Consider the following 21,132-nt stretch of genomic DNA (forward strand, 5'->3'; position numbering starts at 1 on the left):
ACGAGGTGATGTATTGGTCGTCTGAGACTGATCGCCGTGATTGATGAGAGAATGACACTGTATGCTAAGATCCGAAACAGACGGCTCTACTGGATTGTCTGTCTGGGGTGGGATGAGAACGCGTTGCAGACAATGATGAGACGGTCTGTGCGTTTCTTTTTCTTTTCTTTTCTTTCCAAAACCCATTTTGTTTTTCCATCTTCCATCTGAAAATGAGTCACGGGGGCATCACTCGCCTCGATCCAACACGCGTCAGGGAAAAAATCAAAAAACCAGAGCCCCGCGGGGTGAAGCGGGGATCGGATGAGTAACTTTATCTGACTGATGCGATGAATGCATCATGGATACTACTGAACGTGAACGACCGGACGCTCTACCTGAGAATGACAGTCCCACTATCTCTCACTCCCTTGGCCATTCCGTTCCACCAGTCCTTGATGCCCAGTACCTGCTTCCCAGCCATGTGAACCTCTTCCACCTCGAGCCAGCTATCTTCCGCGCAACACACGAACAGTCTTCTCGTCTTGCCTGACTTGTAGAGGATGGCTGTGCCTGGTGATGATGCATCACGTCCTTGTAGTAGTCCGTCAGGCAGCTCAGAAGAAGCGACAGAAAGAAGAGAAGCGATCCGAGTGGGCACACTCAGGACTGTCGTCCATAATGGGTGCTACGGGAATTACTCGGTCAGAGCGGAGAAGAGGACACCAAGCCGCCGGGGCCATTGACTCACTTGGTGATGTATAGCTCGATACAGACGGTCTATCTCGTCCGCTGTTTGCTCGGACCACCTTATTCGAGCAAGCTCATGGGTGATCTTTGGGGCAAGAGCGATTTGTGTCTGAATTTGAGGCGTGAAGGTAGCCTGAGACGCGATGCGTCAGATACAGTATACCATGGCAGCATGGCATGCCATTCATCAACTTACAGTACCATCTTTCAACCTTCTCAACACGTCGACTAGTAGCCCCCCACCGACGCTGGCTAGGTGCGGTAGCAGTGTATCATAAGTCGCATTGCATGGTACCTCCTGTAATTGACCCGTATCAGCTGTGCTGTCACCTCTTAGGGTGCAGACCACATCGCTCAGCATGACTAGCACTCACGACGCCGTTCACTCTTCCCACTATGTCTCCCGAGTCGATCCCCTTCCCAAACCTCTCCAGCCTCTGCACACTGACTCCCGTCGACTCATCCCCTGTCGCGATAGTCCACTGCACAGGTGCCGCTCCTCTCCATCGCGGCAAGAGCGAAGGGTGGACATTCAATCTATGGTCAGGTGGGAAGAGTTGCAGTAGTTTGAGAGGGATGATATGACCGAAAGACGCCGTGAGTAGGATATGCGAAGAAGAGGGCGAGTCGAAGGGTCTCGGGGGTAGAAAGGTCTTTATGCCCGCGGTAGGTACCGGGTAGATGGGAAGTTCGTGTTGTTCTGCGCACAGTCGCAATGCCGCTGTATGGCGGGTTTCCAGATATCAGGTTGTTTCTCGATGATCACTTCAGGCGGTGGTCACTCACGAGTGTATCTTTCATGAGCTTTCGAGGAATGTCTACCTCCTCTCCCTATCTCCCTTTCAGCAGGGACAACGACATCGATGCTAGACCAGAGATCTTCGCCACGGTATGTCAGTCGCAGAATCATCCCACCGCTAGTATGAGACGATTACTTACCCCTCGCTTCATGTACGGCCTTGAGAGAAGCTACCGAAAATTCGTCTGATCCGCAAAACAATATCCGGAATGGGTCACCTCGGACCGCTGTGGTCGAACCGAAAAGCCGCGTTTGTCTTGATGTGCCAGCTCGTCTGAGCGTAGACCATGCTGTCGTTGGAAAACCTAGAGGTGCATGATAGGTCAAGAGCATCTATACCACCTCGCTGCCAGCATATAAATATATAAGCTGATGCGTGAAGACGATTTCAGTAGGTGTCGATTGTTGATGTTGATGATGTCCAGGCTGGTTTCTGGTCAACCCATTCAGGCACCCAGGGGAAAATAAGAAGAGAAGCTGTGTTTTGGGGGATGGGACTCTATCTTTGGAATTGAGATCAGATGCGACTCTTCATCTACGTCTACCTTTCGCTACATTGCTTCTTCATGCCTTCACCCTATTTCGGTGTCCTCGTATAGATCACGACTGCATCGCCGACGACATTGGAGAGACACGTCGCATACGTCTACCGTCTGGGCGGGAAATACTGATTGCAAGAATCTACCCCGGCCGATATCAAAACTAGGAAGATACAACGGTGACCGGAACCGATTTGGTACTCCTTTCATCAAGTCTTCTTTGAGTGTCTTCCCTTGAGGCTAGCTATCACGCCTCGATCTCATCTCACCATACTCCACCGAAACGAACATAACGACGAGCGAGTGTGAGACAGCAGAGGAATAAATTCGCGCAGCATCCGGCCTTCACGGCTGTCTCCCTTCGTCTCGGCCAGCCTCTTTCATCGATCCTTTCACCAGGAAAGCCCATGTTAGGATGGTCGCCTCTTACTCGTGTAGATCACGTCCGACATTCGGATCCTTGCTTCTCTTCTCTGCGATCTCGACATTCATCCTCTCCGCCCTCCCTGCGTCGGCCTATATCCCAGCTTTACCGATCAACGATACGTCCGGGCTGAACTTGACGGATTCGTCCACGATCGCAATATCATGGACGGATCCAGCCGGAGTGTACAGTGGTGGCGTGTGAGTGCAAGTAACTCCCTCACATCTGCTTCGACTTGCGAGTCATGGACCGGAATTCTTGGGATACATTACTCACAAATCTTCGTAATCTCGCAGCTCGTTTCAGCTACAAGCGGACGTGCCGACGGGAGGAACTACGTCCGGAGCGCTTGTCCATTTCTCGGAGTCGACTATGGGTCAGAATCTTTCAACGTCAACACCGTGGATAGCGTTCATCAGTTGTGACTTGAATGAGACGATAGCGAGTCAGGAGTGGGGTGAGCACTATTCTTCGCTGTCACATTGAAGTGTGAGCTAATCGATGGCCTTTCGGCGAGTAGACATCTTTACGCTGGCCAGAGATCGGGGAGCTGTGTCAGCTGTGAGTGCTTGCCTTGCTGTCAAAGGGTCTCTCTACCTCTACAATCTGCGGCAATGCTTATCTCGGCAATAGCTACTGTACACAACACATTCCACATCCTGTTTGCTCAACTCGGAGTACATCACGGACTTCGAGAAACCGCTCGATGTGTTTGCAACCAAGACTGTGCAGGTCGCACGGTGAGCTGGAATGTGACTCTCGTACAGTGCTAGCAGCTGACAGTCTATCGAAGGGTGATTGACAACCAATATGTACACACAAACGGTACATTCGCGAATTACAACGGGACACTGTTGAATATCTCGTGAGTGCCGTTCGGCATGACAGAAAAGTATACGATGACTAACATTGCTCCAGTGGCTCTGATGTCAACAGCTCTCTTGCGGGTGATGCGCCATCCACCAAATCATTCCTCATCGGCACCCTTACCGCTCGGAACTCTACCGGTCAAGCGACCGCTACCAATATACCTAACGCTACGCCTTCCTCATCTTCCGGCTCCGGACGATCGAACAGAAGGACGTCGGCACCGATGATCGTCTTGTACACCATCACTGGTGTCGTCTCGACCATGTTTGTGTTGATGCTTGTCATGGGTGGACGAAGAGCAATGTTGCATCCAGAACGATATGGACGTCGACAGACGGATGATGCTCAAGGACCGCAAAGTACAGCGGGAGGTTTAGCTCAAGCGATGCTCGATACGTTCCCTGTCATCAAATTCAACCGGAACAATAAAAGGGGAGGCGTTAACAGTCCACCGAAGCGATTATCATCGGAAAACAACCTGGATGGGTTTGCTATGGAGGAAAGAGGTGATGAAGAGATGGAAGGAGAATCCTCCAGCAGACGCTCTGTCCGTCAGCGCAATTGGGATGGAGAAGAGGTCGCGTACCATGATGCTGCGGATCGGAGGTCGAGCGTATACGAAAGTGGTGTGAGATCAAGAACGGCCTCCACGTCAAAGGCTAGTACCAGTGCTTTGGACGAGACGAGGATGTCGATGTTGGGATACTCCGATCCGGCAACAGTCACGGAAAGAGAGACGGAGACAGATGCAGAGGAGCAAGATCAGCAATGCCCTATCTGCCTGCTTGACTTTGAGGAAGGAGAAGATCTGAGAGTCTTGCCATGTGAGAGGGAACATGTGTACCACAAGGTTTGCATAGACCCATGGTGAGTACGATAGAACAAGAAGAGGTCGACGGGAGCTTGGCCCTGATGAAGCTTTCTCGTTTGCAGGCTGCTGCAAGTTGCTTCGAGCTGTCCTCTGTGTCGTAAAGGTAAGTAGATGGAGCAACCTTGCCAGTCGGACATTACTAATTGCATCGGCTTTTGTCGTGCAGACTTCAACAACCCACAACCGCCGATAGCGGCGCCCATACAATCCAGTACGCCGACAACGCCATCGCCGCCCTCATCGGCAATCGGTACGGGCCAATCCGTGCAAGAACAACCGCCGACGCAACATGGCTTCGCACGGTATCTGGCATTCATGCGGAGAGCACGGAGAGTAGGTCACGATGAAGGCGGAGATGCTTCTGCAGAAGGAAGGAGGAGGAGGAGGACACGGTCTGGGGGAAGGAGGACGATGGGTGATAGTGAGGTTGGAGCGGGGAGGCGGAGGGAAGCTGATCAGACTGGTCCTGGGGGATATTGACGACTCAGATGCAGAAGATGAGAAACGATCATAATGACATTTTGACGAGTGATGATGGACACCGCCTTGTTCTGGATTATACAGTAGATAGATGTCGGGTTTCATTTTTGATCTGTTCGGCAAGCCTATAGGTGAAGATTCAATTCCTGTTGTACCAACCAATGCATAATACATTTCAGGCCCGAGTGCAAACCCACGATGTGCTATACCTGCATATCGACGACCTCAGATGGACGATTCGAAGAGATGGCGAAGGCGATTATAGGCCAAGATGGACTGGTATGGCACAGTGTATACTGTACATGTATTTCAGGCACAAACGCCACTTGATGGATGTGTGAAAGAAGTGGCAAATCTTCCGACCCACCACAGTGTATGCGTGGCTCTACATGTATGTGTGTATTTCTAGAACGCCGTCAATCATAAGATGTGTGATGCACAGTCGCCTCCATCACCTCATCGCTCTAGAGCAGATAGGGTGTATCGATGCAGAAGACGAGGAGGAGGAGTGGAACCGATTTGGGTCCGAGGTCCAAGGTCGGACCAGAGATGTTTCAGTCGTGATTTCGTAGAGATGTCCTTCAATTGCCCTTGCCCATCCGCGCTCCAAGTCGAGCTCGACTGGCGGCTTTTCCCTGCCACTATTCTTGGCCTGTCCGCAAGATATCATGTCTGCATTGCTCCACCTTTGACTTCCCGTAATCTCCCGCGGAATCACTCTCTCCCACTGCCCGTCCAAGGGACATGGCCATTCCCGTCAGCCTCAAAAGGATGGAAAGGACGACCTGCGTGAAAGTCTCTTTTCACTTGCCTTTGGTCTCTTCCCACAATCTGTTCCATGTCTCAGATCTTTGTAAGAAGGACAGAGGACAGCCCCACCTCATGGGAAGGAGGAGAGTGGCGGCGACGGCAAAGGCGTCAAAGGGATCATTTGAAGTCTAAGCAACAGGCGGTCCGAAGGTGATAAGGAGAAGAGAGGAGTTTCTTTCCGTGAAAACCATGTCCTGAGATGGGAATACGTACATATAAATATAAAGCGGTGGATGTGGGTTGGAGAACAAAGGAAACATCTTTACTCGTCCACCTCTTCCCAATAATCAACTCTCTCGTCCCTCGCAATACAGGAACTAATTCACTCTGAGATTGGTGGACCTTGCTAGCTACTCTCGTCTGATATACCCCATCGTCGATCCATCCGCACACTTTCACGGCCCATCGAACCATCATTAGTCAGTGACCACCACCAAAGATGACTACGTGAGTATCTCTCCACAGCTGGTCTCCCGGTCCGTCCAGCCAGCTAAGTTACCGACTGGATTGCGATCTGCTTGATTTGATCCACAGCCCGGCCGCTTTGAGCTTTGCGGGTTTATCCGCTCTTACGGCTGTCATCTTCATCATCTGGCATACATGGCACTACGACAAATGGAGGTGAGCCACGAAGTGATAGTAGCAACTAGCTTGCTGTTCGATACTAAGCATGAATTGTCTGGACTCCAGATGTCTTCTGTTCACAAAGGACGACTGGTTCCGAGCGATGATGTGCCATATTCTGGTCTGGTCGATTATACTGTTCTTCACATACGCATGGCTATCTGTACATGTGGCATATACCGAAGTGAGTACGACCTCTCGTCTCTCATCTGACCCTCATCACCCTGCCTCATTGGTCTTCTCGCCATCAACCCCTCTACCGCGATTCTCCATTGTCACCTCTTGCCACTGTCACTGGGATGACTCGCTGACGGTGGTTCACAACGTACGGCCATCAGTACTGGGTGTACATCCCTCAGATCGACAAGACCATCGTCTCCCCCTGGCAGTTGTGGTCTCAGAGAAATCAGGATATCTGGCGAGGTGCCTTGTACATAATGTCAGTCGGTTGGGGATTGTTACAAGGAGTCCATCTTGAAGAGGTACGTGAGGGCTTTTGTTCAGTCTTCCCACTACCGTACACGTTCAAGGCACAGAGAGAACCAGATCTTTCCCGACACTCTGCCATTATGTAGATCGACGGGGAGACACCTACTGACCAATCTCGTACCTCCTAGTTCCTGTACTGGGGATATCTCATGAGATCCATCCAGACTCCTGGGGGACCCAAAACCTCTTGGCTCCGATCGGGTTGATTCAAAGCTTGGGTCGCACTCTTTTTGGCTACCTTCGTGGTGGTCGAGGGAGCGGTCCATATCGAGACTCGCAACCTGGACATGATGAAATGTTATCTCTTTGGGATAGGTTCAGGCATGAGTGTACTGTGAGTCGAACGATGCTCTCCCGGCAGGGAGGCAAATGTGCAGGAGACAAATCGATACTGACGAGAAACCGAATGAACACACCATGAATCGTAGACTCGCCTCCGCATCTGTTGTGCTGTGTTTCGTCTTCCCGTCATTCCTTCACACCGTCAAGCGACAAGGAGCGACTGCTGAGGTCCTCGAACGACTCCACTTCTTCTCGGAGATGAACCAGATGCGTACTGTCTTTCGAGTCATGTACGCTGTCGCTTTCGTAAGTGTCGCCCGTTCGATGATATTGCAGCTTCTCATTCGGATGCGACGAACTGATTGCTCACCGATCCCTCTCGTCATTCACTGTAGCTTATCCTATCCGTGGATGGCTTTACAAAGGAAAAGAAGGTCAACACCAATCCATTTTGGGCCGACTTCATATTCCTCATGGGACAGATCGGTCTTTTGTCAGCAACCTGTCTATCTGTCGTGGTGAGTAGTTATGAGACTTCGCCCTTCATGCCGACCGTTCGCTGACACTTTCATCTTCGATGCCAGATTCTTCTTCCTCGAAACATGACATCCGAATCTCTGCCCCCGCCAAACGAGGAGAACTTCCATCCCATGGTTCCATTCAAACGACCTCGACCCGACGGTTACTCTGCCAGACAGTTCCTCGAGCTCGGCGAACGTCTGAACGTTGGACACGAGACGATGATCGCTGGCCTTTTCAGCGGTGGCGATGGCGACCGGAGGGATATGGACAACAACTTTGAGATGTCTCTCACCCCGCCATCTGACGGGAAGTCCGATTCCCAGACGCATGTCGACGAAGTGCCATTCGCGGCGGTCGCGGATAAGAGCAAAGAGGCTAGGAGGAGCGAGATGCCCAGTCTTCCCGAGGTCATTTCGCAGTTCAAGAGTCCGTTCGAGATGGTCAAAGGAAACTCGGGGGGTCCAACTCAGGTTTATGTGACGAGTCACACGATCGTCGAAGAGGCCCAGATGAATGGACGTGGTGAGGGATTGACCCGTATCAAGTCGAGGGACGAGTGAGCGAGGTGTGCATGGGGAGGTAGATCTACTGGGGCAGAAGACGATCAGAGCAGCGATTTGGGATTGTAGTCAGCTTGGATTCCGTTATAATGTGATTAGCATGTAGATCGTGAACAAGTCAGTTGACCATACTATACTCATATATTGTACATTGTGACATATCGCCATCTGCACTCTGACAGATCCCAGCGGGATGGATGCCTGAGATATCCGCTAGAAACCCGGATCCTCCCTCTCAGTGACGTTAGAAATATCGATCCTTCCCATCGCATTGACGTGGAGTTGGGCTCGCTTTTGCATCCCAAAGACCGTTCTCTCGTTGTCTCACTCCCCTCAACTCCTTTCACTCGTCCTCTCATCACATCATCCTCACCCCTCGCACACGCCAAGGACCGACATTCTCACTATATCCTTACGACACATCTAAGCTTTCTTGAAATACTGACTGGTGACAGCTTGACCGGCGACGATGGAGAAGACCGTCTCCCCTGCTCCAAGATACGAGTCTGTGATCGACTTGATGGAGGAGTCGGGGATTAGGTCGGTCGCGGGGCTGTGTGTGGGATGGCGTCGATATACGTACAGGTGAGGGATAGTGAGAAGGAGGGAGGAGGGAGATGCAGCGAGGAAGCGTACGAATCGGAGATGATAGAATCACGATGGTGGGAACGAGACAAGGCGGCAGCAAGCAAGCAAGGATCGAGAGGGACGAAAAGGCGCATAATACGAAAAAGGTATCAAGACATATCAGTACTCCATGTTACTCGCGTGACGTCTACTCATCTCTCCAAACAAGAACAAGAGTATGACCATCATAGATCCAACGACCCGACCCGACCCAAGGACAAGATAGACCATAACCTTTGGACTCACGCAAAACCCGTCGTCTTCTTCACTCCTGCTATGACAGTGGATATAGCCAATGCGTCAAAGGCATAATGAGCAAGTCGACCGAGAACCATTGTAGAAAGAAGGCGTCTCGAGTGATGTGTAGTGTCGTGTAGAGCAGTGAGGTACGCGTTCGATGTGTGCAGGTGTATAGTTCGATTAGCCTGCTAGCTGAGCTCTTAGCACGGGAAATCAGTGGAACGTCAAGAAGGAGGAGAGATACAATGCGGACTTGTGATGACAGAGTGGTGGAAGTCATGAATCCACTGAACGACGTTGTTGGACGAGCTGCCGACAGAACGCGCCGGTGGTGGCAAATCAAGATGATGTCCCGATCATACTGAATCAACCATTTCAAGCTAGCTGCTGTCCGTTTTGCATTGTACATAGCCCAGACATCAACGACATCATATGCATACTGGTCAATTCGTCACACAGTCAAAGCCTATATACGAGGGAAGAGAGTATAGGAAAAGAGAGATGCGCCTGCCATCTTTTGAAGCGCAGGACAAACGCCATAACAATCGAAGTTGATGACCTGTTCGTTTGAAAAGGTGAAAAGGTGACAGTAAACGATGCAAAAGGGTATGGAACAGATCAAAGATGAGCTTTGAACAATGCCTCGGAGATGTAGGTCGCTTGCAGCTGTCTACCTCCGAAGAACCGCCCATTGAGGCCTTTGATAGCCTGCGTAGCACCATCAATCTCCGCAAACTCGATGTACACCTCGCCCTAAGAAACAGACATGGGTCAGTCATGAATACTATGACCATAAGGAGAGCTCGGTGACTGACCGCAGACATTTTGTCCACCTTGATACGCTTGACCTGACCATATTTGCCTTCGACTTCGCCTTTGACATCTTCCGCAAGGTCAAGATCCCAGTTACGCTCAGTCTCCCTGCAAACGGAGTCAGCAGCATTTACGTGATCAGAAATCAGTACCCACTCTTCGGGATTGAACATGTTGCTGACGATAATGTAAGGTGTGGGGCTCATAGATGGTGACTTAGACCTGTGACGGAGTTGTCAATACTGGATCATTCCCAGCGATCATGCCAACTCACTGTACAACCGGCTTGTGTGCGGATAGCGCCAAGTTCACATTAGGCTCAGTCCTAGCAAGCTTGAACATAAGCTGTTGTCGTTGATTCGCGTCAAGCCTTGTTCCGTAACCGCCAGTCTCTTCGATCTGTTCAGTGGCAACATATGCTCGGTCCTGCACGGTTTGCACACGGACTGATTCACGTCAGCTCGATTTCAAGACAAACTAAACTCACTTGGTCGGCCAGCAAGGTCAAAGTTCGCCATTGCGTCAAGTGCCATCTGTGCAGCTCTGACATCTTTGAATTGGACATAGGCTGTACCCTTTCGCATGCCAGACTATCATGTCAGCAAAGCTAAGCACTGATGTTACTCACGAAATCCATGTGTAGGTCCACGAATTCGATCTCGCCAAATGGCTCGAAAACCTGTCGCAGGTCTTCGGCAGTCAAAGAGAACGCGAGGTTCGAGATGAACAGCCTGTGATAAGGAATGGCAGCGTCTCGGTGTGCATCAGGATCGATACCAGGAGGAAGTGCAAGACCAGTACTGAGAGGGGGAAAGGTGGCACCAAAGGTGATTGGTGGTCGCACGACTCCGGTGCCGGCGGATGTGCTGAAACATTGAGTCAGTCACTGTTTGCTCCCCAGTTGTACCGTACATACCCAGCTAAAGCCGCAGCTTGTCCCTGTCGGTTGCGCTCCGCCTCGGTAAGCATGATGTTGATAGGGATACCCATGACAATGGTTCCGGAGAGCTGAAAACGATTAGCGATGATCCTAGCGTGCCGCGACCTTCTCACTCACTGCGATAGCCCTGTTGACAAGTTCAACAGCATCCAACTCAACGTACCCAATACTACTCGTCAGCCTTATTTGACACTCAAGTTCACTCACCCTTTGCTCCTCCTCGACACCTTGTCGGTCACCACTCTGGCATCACGAACGGCGCCCCGACCGAGTTTGTCCTCGAAGAATAAGCCGAGATCCCTAGACGTCATCTTTGCGGACAATTGAGAGACGAATACGGACCGAGATTCAGAGTCGACTTCGTCGAGAAGCTGAGTAGCGGGGTCGCGAAGAGGGGCACCCTCATAGTTGGGTGAAGGACGACGACGTCTGGGAGGGGATGGGTCTCGCACTCGTCGCTCACGCTCACGTTCTCGGTCCATCTGATGAGATGTAAGCGAATGCTGTAAGTTTCGTGTGGATATAACTCACTTCCGCGAAATGCTGTTCCCTTCTCCTGGCAGCTTCCCTCCTCTCCTCTGCCATCTCTCTATCTCTCTTCTCTCTTTCTGCTTCTTTCTCTTCCCTGGTCATCTCTTTGATAGCCGGGACATCGACATCCCTTGATCGATGCGATCTGTGACTTTCTCTGGACCTGTCTCGATGAGTCGAATGATGCCCGACCGAAATATCCCTAGATCCACGACGACGGTCATCATAATCTCTATCACCACGCTCTCGGTCCCTCAACTCGCGTTCTCTCCTCCTCCTCCGCCTCTCCTCGCGTTCCTCGTCTGTTTCCTCCTCATAACGTCTACGGTGACGTTCTCGTCTCTCTTCCTCGGTCTCATCCTCACGATGTCGGTGGCGATGTCGGCGTTCTCGTTCTCGCTCTCGTTCTCGCTCTCGGTCGGGATTCGCTTCTTCGCGACGATGTCGGTGAGACCTGCTGTCGGACCTGTCACGATCATCTTCTTCATCGTCTTCACGGTGACGTTTCTCACGTTTACTGAACGAGTAAAGGACATCAGCACAGAAGTTAAGAAAGGAACCGCGACAAAAGTAGAAGAGAAACCCACGTAGTGAGCTCTGGTGTACGGTCACGTCCTGGAAGGGGATGAGTATCTGTTAGAGGTGGTGTCTCGGACATGATACAGCTGCTTTGTACGATACTGCTTGCTAATAACTGTTGCTCGAGGTAGAAAGCTGAAGACGAACAATGACAGCGGGTCACTATTTGATCTTTCAAGCTGAAGGCAGTAAAGCAGCAACGGCAGCAAATTCTAATCCCGAAACGCCGTGGGGAGCTGTGGCAGCGTTGGTGAAGCATGAACGAATGGCTGGGGGATGCATGTAATATAAAACGGTAAAAGTACCGGAAGAAATGTACAATTCAATGTATGTCACATGTATAGAACACCACACATGTAGCCGCTTGCTAAAGGTCGATGCTGTGTGCGGGTCGAGTATCACCTTGGTCTCATGGGCTCCGGCAGGCGACTCACGAGTCGAGTGGCAGAATTCCTAGACCTTCACCGCGTTCTCTGACCTACTGAGCTCCCAGCGATTCATCTTCTTCAAGAACTATGACGGGCATGAGGGTATCAATCATTAGGGAGACATTCGGGAGGAAACTCACCGGTGAGACCTTGAGACGTGATCCTAATTCTCCCAAGCGGATCTGAATTCCACCAGTCTGTATATTCATCTTCATAGTCCGAGCAGTCTTAAGGGTGATCCTCCGCCTCGATTATCTCCCACCATCTGCGCATCTTCGAACGATCAGCTGTTGAGGCATCCACAACATCCGCACGCAGAGCCTGAAAAATCTGATCTTCCATGTTCCTTCATCCTTCATTCTGTCGAGAGCTTTGTGAGCTGCCATGGCGTAGTACACCGCTCGATACTGTACCGTTCTTTGAGCTTGAGACTCGAAACAAAGGCGAATTCGTAAAATATCTGAACGAATCTGAGTTCCGCTCGAGGACCGTCGGGACAACCGGGATACATTGCCGCCAACAAATCGTTACTATCGTTGATCGCTTCCTCGAGTTCGAATTCGTCCACAACGTATCGCTCGGAGGGGAGGCGCAAGCGATCCATCTCCTCGAGGAGAGGGTCTTCGCGTTCTTCATCCTGCACATGACGGTATAAGCGATGGTACTTCCCTCAGCGTGCTACGCGTATGACATCTACAATGATTCCCTTTCTGACCGCCATAGCCTCTTGGGTCTTTCTCACATCCAAAATCTGGTCACTTCCATCTGATTCCAAACGTTTGTGTACCTCCTTCACCTGCTGCCTTGTCTGAGGTTTCTTGGCGTGAGTGACCTGCTTTACATGGGCGGTATGCTTCACGTTTGTGGCATCGATCGCGAGTTTGCATGACCGGTATCGATCGCAAGCAGCTTTCTTGCGTCACCTGATGGTTATTTGACCACGAGCTTTTGTCATATTGTTGAGATAATCAGTGGTTACCACGAGGAGAGGGACGACAGAGTTGGTTTCGATCGAAAGAGATAGCTGAAGAAGGAAGAAGGGGAAGGGCAAGGGGAAGGGCAAGGAGAAGGAAGCGTTGTACATCGCTTGGTCCCCTCGGACCACCTTCCTTGGGGGAATGTGATACACACAACGACTTGTCAAACCGTCACTGAGTGTTCCAAATAATATACTATTAAATTATACGCTCCGAATACCGGCCTGGTCGAGGCTACAGTCGAGCCGTTTCTACGCCCTGCCATCGTGCCAGGTGCGTCCATGGGAGAAAATCACATTGACAGTCCGCAACAGGTATACAACAAATGCAAGGTATGATCACGTCCACTCAAGCTCTATCAGCCTCGTTCTTCTCTCGCTCCTCCACCCATCGACGAACAGCTTTTCTGCCCTGAGCCAAAACCCAAGCTCTTCTCCATCTAGTTTCTTTGGCTCCCCTATCATCCTCCTTCTCAGGCACACCAGAAGTTATCGCCCCTCGAGGCTGTTCCATACCCCAATCATGCCACAAGACCATCAATCGACCACAACATGACCATATCTCGTCATATGTCACATCGAAAAGCAGATACCATCTGTCAGGTAGCGTTACGCGCAATAGCCGAGTCGTGAGGAGGATCGAAGCGCAAGCGAGAGTATGTGGTGGATGGATAGCGTAGAGAGGAGTGAGAAGGCTATCACAATGTCAGCGCGAGCTTCAATTTGCTGTATCCTTCCAGCTCACAGATCATTCAGTATTGACCAGCACATCTGCGCGACCTCGTCCTCAAAAACTAGGTCCAAGATCTTCAGGTAATTGATCATGTGACTGTAAGGGAGATCAACCTGACATTCATGCCCATGTCAGCTTAGAGGTATCATAACTGATGATTTGGACTCAAACACCGGTCGACTGACCTGCATATTGAACCCCAGCCGCTTGAGAATCTGCATTTCAGAAGCAGTGATCACATCCTTCCAATCCCAGAACACCTCATCATGAAACCCAGGCACTTCGAAAGTGAATCCCTCCCAAACTGGACCTTGCTCTTTCGCTTTTCCCTTGTCCTTGCTACCGTTACTCGGGTGCCAGGCAGCAGTCGACGCTGATGCCATATTGGACATGCGGAACGGTTGATTTGGAGGTAGGGTCAGAAGATGTTGTATGCGCGCCAGGAGGAAGATATAGGTATTGATCAAGTCTCGGAGTCGGACGGGTGTCTCACAGAGTTTTGAGGATAAGAAGAGAGCAGATATCGAGATATCCTGCAAGAGCTTGTGTGTCAACTTGACTGTCTGAATAATAGGCTGAAGACGGCGGCATTCACATTCACACCGAACGAACACAGTGATGAGATATAGTAAAATCGGTGGAAGAGGACCTGTGCAGTCGCCATAGTATTTTGGGGGCTGAGAGACTCCAAGATGAGCTTTGGACCGCACGAAGCTGGTCTGGGGTCCACTTACAGCTTCAGCATCACTCCTGCCTCCTGGATCAACATACACCCAACCACGCGAAGGTCATCCTCCACCTCGCTGGGTATCCCATCTCGTGCCGAGGGTGTCGACACGATCTGCTCAAGGGTAGCAAGCGGATGCGGGGCATGTGCCATGGCTTAGAGCTGCTCGCCGAGAGGGCCTTGCTGGTGTATCGGACAGTCTATGTGCGATGATATTCACAAGTCTAGTTGAGGTGGACATGGAAGATGGAGGTGATTCTGATAATATCAATCTGGGATAAAATAGATAAAAATAGATTGATAAATTGTGAGGACAATGGGTTTGTCGCGTTTTTGTGACTTTTTATCTTGGTTCAATGTTCACACATATCATCCATCGCATTGCCACCTAGCTCTGCACACAGGTCGCCTCCCTCCGCGATAGCCACCTAGACTACACCCGAAACAAGCAATATGTCTGACGATTGGGGTGAGTGTTCGTTCAGTGACCAGGTTCAGCACGAAGCTAACACTCGCTTCCTTCGCTTCCTTGTCGCCCGAACAGACCTCGACGAGGAGCCCGTCAACTCTGGCTCCTCCACCCCTGCTGTCGCTGCTCTCCCCCCAAAGCCTGCGGCGAAGAAATGGGCTGGTGAAGATGAGGAAGATGAGCAGGTGCGTCGAAGATCTACAAAGACTGAAGGATCCCGTTCGTCATACAGCCTGCTAACGATGTACCGTTCTTCTTTAGGACGACTGGGATGTTTCCGAGGACGAGAAGCCCAAACCCTCGACGACGACCGCTGCCCCCGTGAAGAAGAAGATGACATTGAAGCAGAAGCTTGCTGAGAAGGAGAGACTGGCAGCTGAAGCTGTGAGTCGGCATGAGTCGGTCGTTGAAGCCAGCTAATCCTTTCTCCTGTTTGCTAGAGAGAAAGAGGCGAGGACGGTGATGACCTGATTGACACCATGACGGAGCAGGAGAGGCGGCGACTCGCGAGAGAGAGAGAGCAGGAGGCGGACTTGGATGTTGCTGCGGATCTTTTGGGTGTTACAGGTCTGGACGAAAGTGAGTCTTCAATTCAACACCGACAGGAAGATTGCCGTCAGATTTGCTGACTTGATGTCTCTCTAGACCCCGAGAAGCTGCTCACTTCCATCCTGTCATCACGACCGTCATCCAAGAACGACTTCACAGCTCTCTCCAAAAACATCTTCGCGGCCGTCATCAAACGACATGAGAGCAACCCCTTGTATTCTGCCTTTGTCGAACAGCTGTCCAAAGACATGTGCGACGCCCTCACTGCCGTCCAGACCAGAAAGGTCTCTTCGGCTCTGAGTGTCTTGGGTAACACCAAGCAACAAGAGGAGAGAGACAAAGCATCTGGAAAGAAGAAGGTGTGTATTCTTCAGGCACAGGACGCGTAGTATGTGCAACAACTGATAGATATATGCTATAGGGTTCGACAAAGCCCAAGCTGGGAGCTGCTAAGCCAACCAGTAGGATCGATACCGAGGCTTATGATGATGTACTTGAAGACGATGACTTCATGTGATCAGTGTGATGCAGGATGCGATCATAGATTTGTTTGTAGACATCATGGGCCGTTGCACCCTCATATGTAGGCCGCATAACGCAGATATACCCATACTCGCCGTGACACACATCTGTGCTGAGGCTACCGCCGAGTGCACCTCTGAAGTGGTGTATTAAGCAGCACGTATACCACATCTTGCCCTGCGGCTCCCGAGTACTCTGCGAGTGCTTTAGAACTTTTAATCAATTCCTGCTTCTTGACCACCATCGAGGCAGCGGGTCGAGTACGCGAACTCATATCATTGAGAAAACCAGGACCTCACCATGTTCGCACTCTTTCAGATTCAAAGATGGGCCGTATCGGTATCGCTCGACAGGTATAAGTCTTGATTACCGATGTTAGCCCACGTGAGAATCGAGGTCAAGCTGGTTGTGGCGCCACTGTCGTCGGCTTCACTACTGCATCACCGAACAGGTCCAAAGTCTGTCTGGCACCGGAATAAGGGTGCCTCGGTCGCGCTTTAATCTACGCTAAAAAGGGTGCTGCGTTTCATCACATGAAGTGCATTGGAGATCTTTATGACGGCATGTCGATCAGGATTCGCAGTGTTGTTAATTCTGGGTGCACCTGCAACTGTTTCTGCCATTTTGAATGCCATCTTACACACGGTGATTGCTAGAAGCGAAGGTCCCTTGCTCGCACTTTTCGATGCAAGCCATTGAGCACTGGCCTGGAACCCGGTCGATGTATCGTAGCCTCGAAGCGAGTACGTCAATTCGATGCATCGTACAATGCAGTAACGTCGCGACCAGTGCTAAGCGCGATCAATTATGTTTGTCCTATTGTGGCAATATATCTTGGACGTGCCACACTGCGGGTCTTGATTGCATCAGAAGGAGACAAAAAACAGAGGAGGCGGGCGAAACGCAAGTGGCTTAGTGAGCTACGTCATAGGTCAAAAGTTAGAACGAACCTGTTACAACAACTGTGGATACCGTACAAGCGCACCAAATCGGACGATCCAACGTGTAACCTACTGCCGAGGAATCCACCGTAGAGCCCCTTCCTCGAGGTAAACTCTGACTATTCCAGTCAATCGATTACCCTAAAGGGTAAGGGACACGCTCGTCTAGGTAGGGAAATCTTTCCAAAGTATGACGCTCATGCGTGATGTTTTCGTGGTCTGATGGACAAAGTCGAGATATCACGTCAATGATGTCATATACACCTTGCGAAAGGTTCTGTCTGAATCCCCACTGAATCTCAGACGAGTACTAATAGAAGTGACACTCCACGTAACAACATGCACAATTTTCTCTTCTTCCTTTTTTCAACTATAGCTCTTTCACATCGATTGAGCAACCCAAAGACAACAAGTGACCGTTTTTATACCAATTGTATCTGTGAGTGTCACACATCCAAGTGGATATGCCAACTTTCGATCTGCACGAGCCTTCTGCTAAATCGCTGTCATCGCCGCTCTCAAGACTAGTTTGACGACTTTTGTGAGTGGCACTGAGCATCGCTTTTCGAGAACTCGGTGCTGATTTTCCTGCCGCAGTCACAATGAGTGTAGCACCTACCCACACACAGATCTCAGAGCACCCCGGAAAGATGGGGGTGACCTCCGCTGCTTCTGGCGCTGAGCTCGAGGCCGATGTGCAAAGGAAGATGAAGCTTTGGGGTGTCATTGAGGCTTTCAACGATGGGTGAGTGGAAATGACTAGTCCCAGTTCAGTGAGAAGGAAATTCTGACGGTACTTGCAGACGAATGCCCGACAATCGACAGATCGACAAAGCTCTCGAGTACGCTGTTGGACACTCCCCTGTAGAGCTCAACAAGCTCTCCCCTGAAGGTCGAGTCCTCATCGACGACTTCAGAGATATCATCGAGACTCTTAGAACCATGGTTTACGAGAAGAACGCCGATGAGCTTTTCCAAAATGCTGTTTACTCTTCATATGGTGGTGATGCCTCTCGAGGCAAGCAGTCTGGGGTTGTGCCTGTTTCCAAGGACGATGCCAAGGCCGATGGTAAACAAGGTAAGCAGACTGTAAAAAGACAGGAGCCTCCCACTTGCTCATCGCAAACTCAATCAGCCGCCGCTCATCTTCGAGTCCTGATCACCCTCTTCCTCACCAACTCTGAGGCTCGTAAACTCCTCAATGACTTCGGAATCATTGGCCGAGATATCTTTGCTACTGGTGCTGCCAAGGCCGCCGACAAAGCCCGACCTAACCAAGAGCAACTCGACTCTGTCGACCAAGAAGCTCCCTCTCACGAGTGGATTGGTGCCGATGGCAAGAAGCTCGGACCTAACGACACCCCCGACGTCCAGGTCAAGGGACCCAACGGTAGTCAAGTCAGGTACAACCCCAAGGAGGATCCCCGAGACGCCAAGTGAGTTATTACGACTTGTTGATTTTGACCAATGACTGACATTGTACCAGGGTCGTTGACACTGACGGCAACGCTCGATCTGCTGGCCAGGCATACGACCAGGCTCAGGAGAAGAAGGCCGAGGCTCAGAGCAAGAAGGAGGACCTCAAATCCCAAGCTTCTCAAGAAGCCAATGCTCACGGTGGCAAGGAAGGTCTCAAGGAGAAGGCCAAGTCCCACGCTCAGGATGTGGCTGGTGCTCGGGACCCCAACGCTTCCTACTCCCAACAGAAGGATCAAATCGCTGGCCGAGCCAACCAAAAGGCCGACGCGGCCGACCAAAACACGCCTGATGTCGACCAGGACCAAGCCAAGGACCAAGCCCGAGGCAAGGTCAACGACCTCAAGAGCAAGATTCCCGAGGAGCACCGAGAGAAGGCCGCCAACGCCATCCAGGACACCAAGAACTTCTTCTCAGAGCAGTTGCCTCAGGAGCGACGAGACCAGTTCATCTACAGGCTCAAGAAGGTGAGTTTCTGGTCATGCATGCGATCTCTGTATTCTTTAGCTGACTGAGGAACGTCTCTCCAGGTCGTTGTTGAATGCCAGGGCCACAAGGACTACCAGGAGGCCATGTCATGGCTCCTCGACACTCTCGAGAATTACCAGGGTCACGCTAAGCACGTTGCTCGAAAGGGTACCGAGTCTGCTCAAGCCGTTGCCGATGACCCCAATGTCGGTGACTCTACCCTCCAGTTCCGAACTCTTCTCGAGCGATTCGCCAACGATAAACCTCTCGACGGCGTTATCGACGCTCTCGACCAGATCTACTCCGATGTTCGAAACGACTCCGAGCTCCGACACTGGTTCACTCGACTCAACGAGTACGCCCACAAGGTTCTCCTCGAGCCCGGGTACATTCTCGACGAGGACTCGGACCGAGAGGCCAATCAGCTCAAGGAGAGCGGTAAGGGCTTCTTCCAGGACAAGTACAAGGGTCACCAGGAGCACCTATGGGAGGAGATCCAGGGTTGGTTCGTCGGCTTTAACGACGACCCTCTCAACAGAAGGTTGGGTGAGGACATCAAGCGACTCGCAAAGGACTTGCTTTTCAACGAGCAAGGTGACTTTACCTTTAAGCCCAAGCTTTGGGGAGACATCCGAACTGTTTTGTTGCCTTCCTTCATCAAACAAGTTGGTGAGTGGCACTTTTCTTTTTCTACCTTTTTACTGCTGCGTGTGGCGCTTTGTTTATTCTAATCTTCATTTTAATCTCTCTATACATTCATTCAAATTACTTAACACGACTTCCACCTCTTCTGCGTGCTGACAAAATCCTTACAATGCAGGATACATCCCCATTCCCCGAGCCGAATACTCTGATAACAGCATAGATCTGACTATCGAAAATCTGATTCTCAGTGGTCCCAACTTGTTCCCTAACGTGATCTTGATCGAGGCCCACAACTCTTTCAAATTCAGCCCGTACCCCGCTATCAACAAAACCATGGATACCCACCACCACAAGTTCAGGGCCGGATTGAGCCAAATCCAAGGTATGTAGTCAAGCTTGCAGTGAAGTTGGCGTTTTCGACTGACATTCTGTATCAGCCGATATCCGAGATGTTGCATTTGCGTTCAGAAGGAAGTCAGGCTGGCCGAAGATCTCCGATCACGGTCTTGCCGATGTTGTTATTGCCGGAAAGGGTATCAGCATCGACGTCGAATTGGAAACTGTCGAGAACCGCCGAGACAGTGTCTTTAAGGTCAACTTTGTCAACGTTCAGATTGGTATGTCACTCGCATTGCGTGGTCACACAGCGATTGCTGATAGTGAATCCTGCTAGACACTCTCACCTTCAAGATCCGTGAAAGCAAGCACGATCTGTTGTACAAGGTTAGCTGCGGACATTCGAGGCGAGTGAATATTGTGCTGATTCTTCCTCAGTTCATCAAAGCCACCGCTACTGGCCTCATCAAGAAGGCAATCACTGTCGCGGTGCAGACCGCCATGCGAACTGCCCTCGATCATCTCGACGAGCAGTTGGTTGAAGTTCGCAACAGGGTTGAGGAGGCTAAGAGGAGCGATGAGACCACCCGCACCCAAGCTCTCAAAGACTTGTATGCAAGGAAGAAGGCCACAGCACAGGAGACCGCTCAAAAAGCCGATGAAAAGACCGGTACCTTCAAGATTGTCACCAACCGAGAATCTCAACTCAACCCTGACCTCACTCACTCCTCCGAGAAGTCCACGGCCAAGCGACTCTTCAAGGTCCAAGACCTCGCCAACTCCGGTAAGGAATGGCGATCTCCCGCGTTCGACCTCCTCGACAGCAGGCACCCCGCTGTCACTGGTCAACATCACCCTGCTGCCAACAAGGGTGCAGGTTCCGCTCAGGCAGCTACCTCTGCCGTTCAACAGGCTCGATCGTAGATGATGTGATTACTAAGAAGAGCAAGTAAGATGAGCGATGTGAAGATTCGGTGGTTGGTGCCTTGTAGTATTCCATAATTCGCTGCTATGTACATATATGAATGATATGCTTTCGTGTTCAAGCTCACAAGTCCGCAGTTGCAAGTAAGAACGACACAAGGGAGGAAGTAAGAGGAAATATTCAGACGAATGCCATCTCCCACCCTTCA

At 51.0% G+C, this 21,132-nt stretch overlaps 9 protein-coding genes across 9 annotated transcripts; 5 read left to right on the forward strand and 4 right to left on the reverse strand.

The window, feature by feature from the left end:
• Positions 1-373: 373 nt before the first annotated feature.
• On the reverse strand, positions 374-1,861 carry IAR55_003584 (uncharacterized protein; the record flags this gene model as incomplete). Its single annotated transcript, XM_066946691.1, has 6 exons — positions 374-667; positions 731-862; positions 926-1,027; positions 1,104-1,450; positions 1,516-1,608; positions 1,669-1,861. The coding sequence occupies 6 exons, from the start codon at positions 1,859-1,861 to the stop codon at positions 374-376; spliced, it is 1,161 nt and encodes a 386-aa protein (XP_066803083.1).
• Positions 1,862-2,482: 621 nt separating this feature from the next.
• Positions 2,483-4,712, forward strand: IAR55_003585 (uncharacterized protein; the record flags this gene model as incomplete). The annotated part of the gene is made up of 8 exons (XM_066946692.1): positions 2,483-2,691; positions 2,788-2,948; positions 3,012-3,052; positions 3,125-3,231; positions 3,285-3,356; positions 3,410-4,228; positions 4,295-4,335; positions 4,399-4,712. The coding sequence occupies 8 exons, from the start codon at positions 2,483-2,485 to the stop codon at positions 4,710-4,712; spliced, it is 1,764 nt and encodes a 587-aa protein (XP_066803084.1).
• A 1,249-nt stretch (positions 4,713-5,961) lies between these two features.
• Positions 5,962-6,841, forward strand: IAR55_003586 (uncharacterized protein; the record flags this gene model as incomplete). The annotated part of the gene is made up of 5 exons (XM_066946693.1): positions 5,962-5,969; positions 6,057-6,143; positions 6,213-6,330; positions 6,485-6,628; positions 6,764-6,841. The coding sequence occupies 5 exons, from the start codon at positions 5,962-5,964 to the stop codon at positions 6,839-6,841; spliced, it is 435 nt and encodes a 144-aa protein (XP_066803085.1).
• Positions 6,842-6,922: 81 nt separating this feature from the next.
• On the forward strand, positions 6,923-7,999 carry IAR55_003587 (uncharacterized protein; the record flags this gene model as incomplete). Its single annotated transcript, XM_066946694.1, has 4 exons — positions 6,923-6,969; positions 7,064-7,223; positions 7,313-7,435; positions 7,502-7,999. 4 exons carry the CDS (start codon positions 6,923-6,925, stop codon positions 7,997-7,999), a joined length of 828 nt encoding a protein of 275 aa, XP_066803086.1.
• Positions 8,000-8,422: 423 nt separating this feature from the next.
• Positions 8,423-8,961, reverse strand: IAR55_003588 (uncharacterized protein; the record flags this gene model as incomplete). Its single annotated transcript, XM_066946695.1, has 2 exons — positions 8,423-8,552; positions 8,873-8,961. 2 exons carry the CDS (start codon positions 8,959-8,961, stop codon positions 8,423-8,425), a joined length of 219 nt encoding a protein of 72 aa, XP_066803087.1.
• A 523-nt stretch (positions 8,962-9,484) lies between these two features.
• Positions 9,485-11,808, reverse strand: IAR55_003589 (uncharacterized protein; the record flags this gene model as incomplete). Its single annotated transcript, XM_066946696.1, has 12 exons — positions 9,485-9,619; positions 9,682-9,787; positions 9,836-9,901; positions 9,954-10,004; positions 10,112-10,125; positions 10,167-10,247; positions 10,308-10,545; positions 10,596-10,687; positions 10,737-10,746; positions 10,827-11,101; positions 11,151-11,667; positions 11,738-11,808. 12 exons carry the CDS (start codon positions 11,806-11,808, stop codon positions 9,485-9,487), a joined length of 1,656 nt encoding a protein of 551 aa, XP_066803088.1.
• Positions 11,809-13,482: 1,674 nt separating this feature from the next.
• Positions 13,483-14,746, reverse strand: IAR55_003590 (uncharacterized protein; the record flags this gene model as incomplete). The annotated part of the gene is made up of 5 exons (XM_066946697.1): positions 13,483-13,828; positions 13,879-13,979; positions 14,052-14,399; positions 14,462-14,543; positions 14,601-14,746. The coding sequence occupies 5 exons, from the start codon at positions 14,744-14,746 to the stop codon at positions 13,483-13,485; spliced, it is 1,023 nt and encodes a 340-aa protein (XP_066803089.1).
• Positions 14,747-15,046: 300 nt separating this feature from the next.
• IAR55_003591 (uncharacterized protein) lies at positions 15,047-16,128 on the forward strand (the record flags this gene model as incomplete). The annotated part of the gene is made up of 6 exons (XM_066946698.1): positions 15,047-15,062; positions 15,138-15,247; positions 15,324-15,446; positions 15,503-15,641; positions 15,708-15,970; positions 16,033-16,128. 6 exons carry the CDS (start codon positions 15,047-15,049, stop codon positions 16,126-16,128), a joined length of 747 nt encoding a protein of 248 aa, XP_066803090.1.
• Positions 16,129-17,676: 1,548 nt separating this feature from the next.
• On the forward strand, positions 17,677-20,923 carry IAR55_003592 (uncharacterized protein; the record flags this gene model as incomplete). The annotated part of the gene is made up of 9 exons (XM_066946699.1): positions 17,677-17,819; positions 17,878-18,152; positions 18,210-18,510; positions 18,561-19,017; positions 19,081-19,687; positions 19,839-20,045; positions 20,101-20,280; positions 20,337-20,386; positions 20,438-20,923. The coding sequence occupies 9 exons, from the start codon at positions 17,677-17,679 to the stop codon at positions 20,921-20,923; spliced, it is 2,706 nt and encodes a 901-aa protein (XP_066803091.1).
• Positions 20,924-21,132: the final 209 nt, after the last annotated feature.

Source organism: Kwoniella newhampshirensis, chromosome 6, assembly GCF_039105145.1.
Source record: "Kwoniella newhampshirensis strain CBS 13917 chromosome 6, whole genome shotgun sequence".
Lineage (NCBI taxonomy): Eukaryota > Fungi > Basidiomycota > Tremellomycetes > Tremellales > Cryptococcaceae > Kwoniella > Kwoniella newhampshirensis.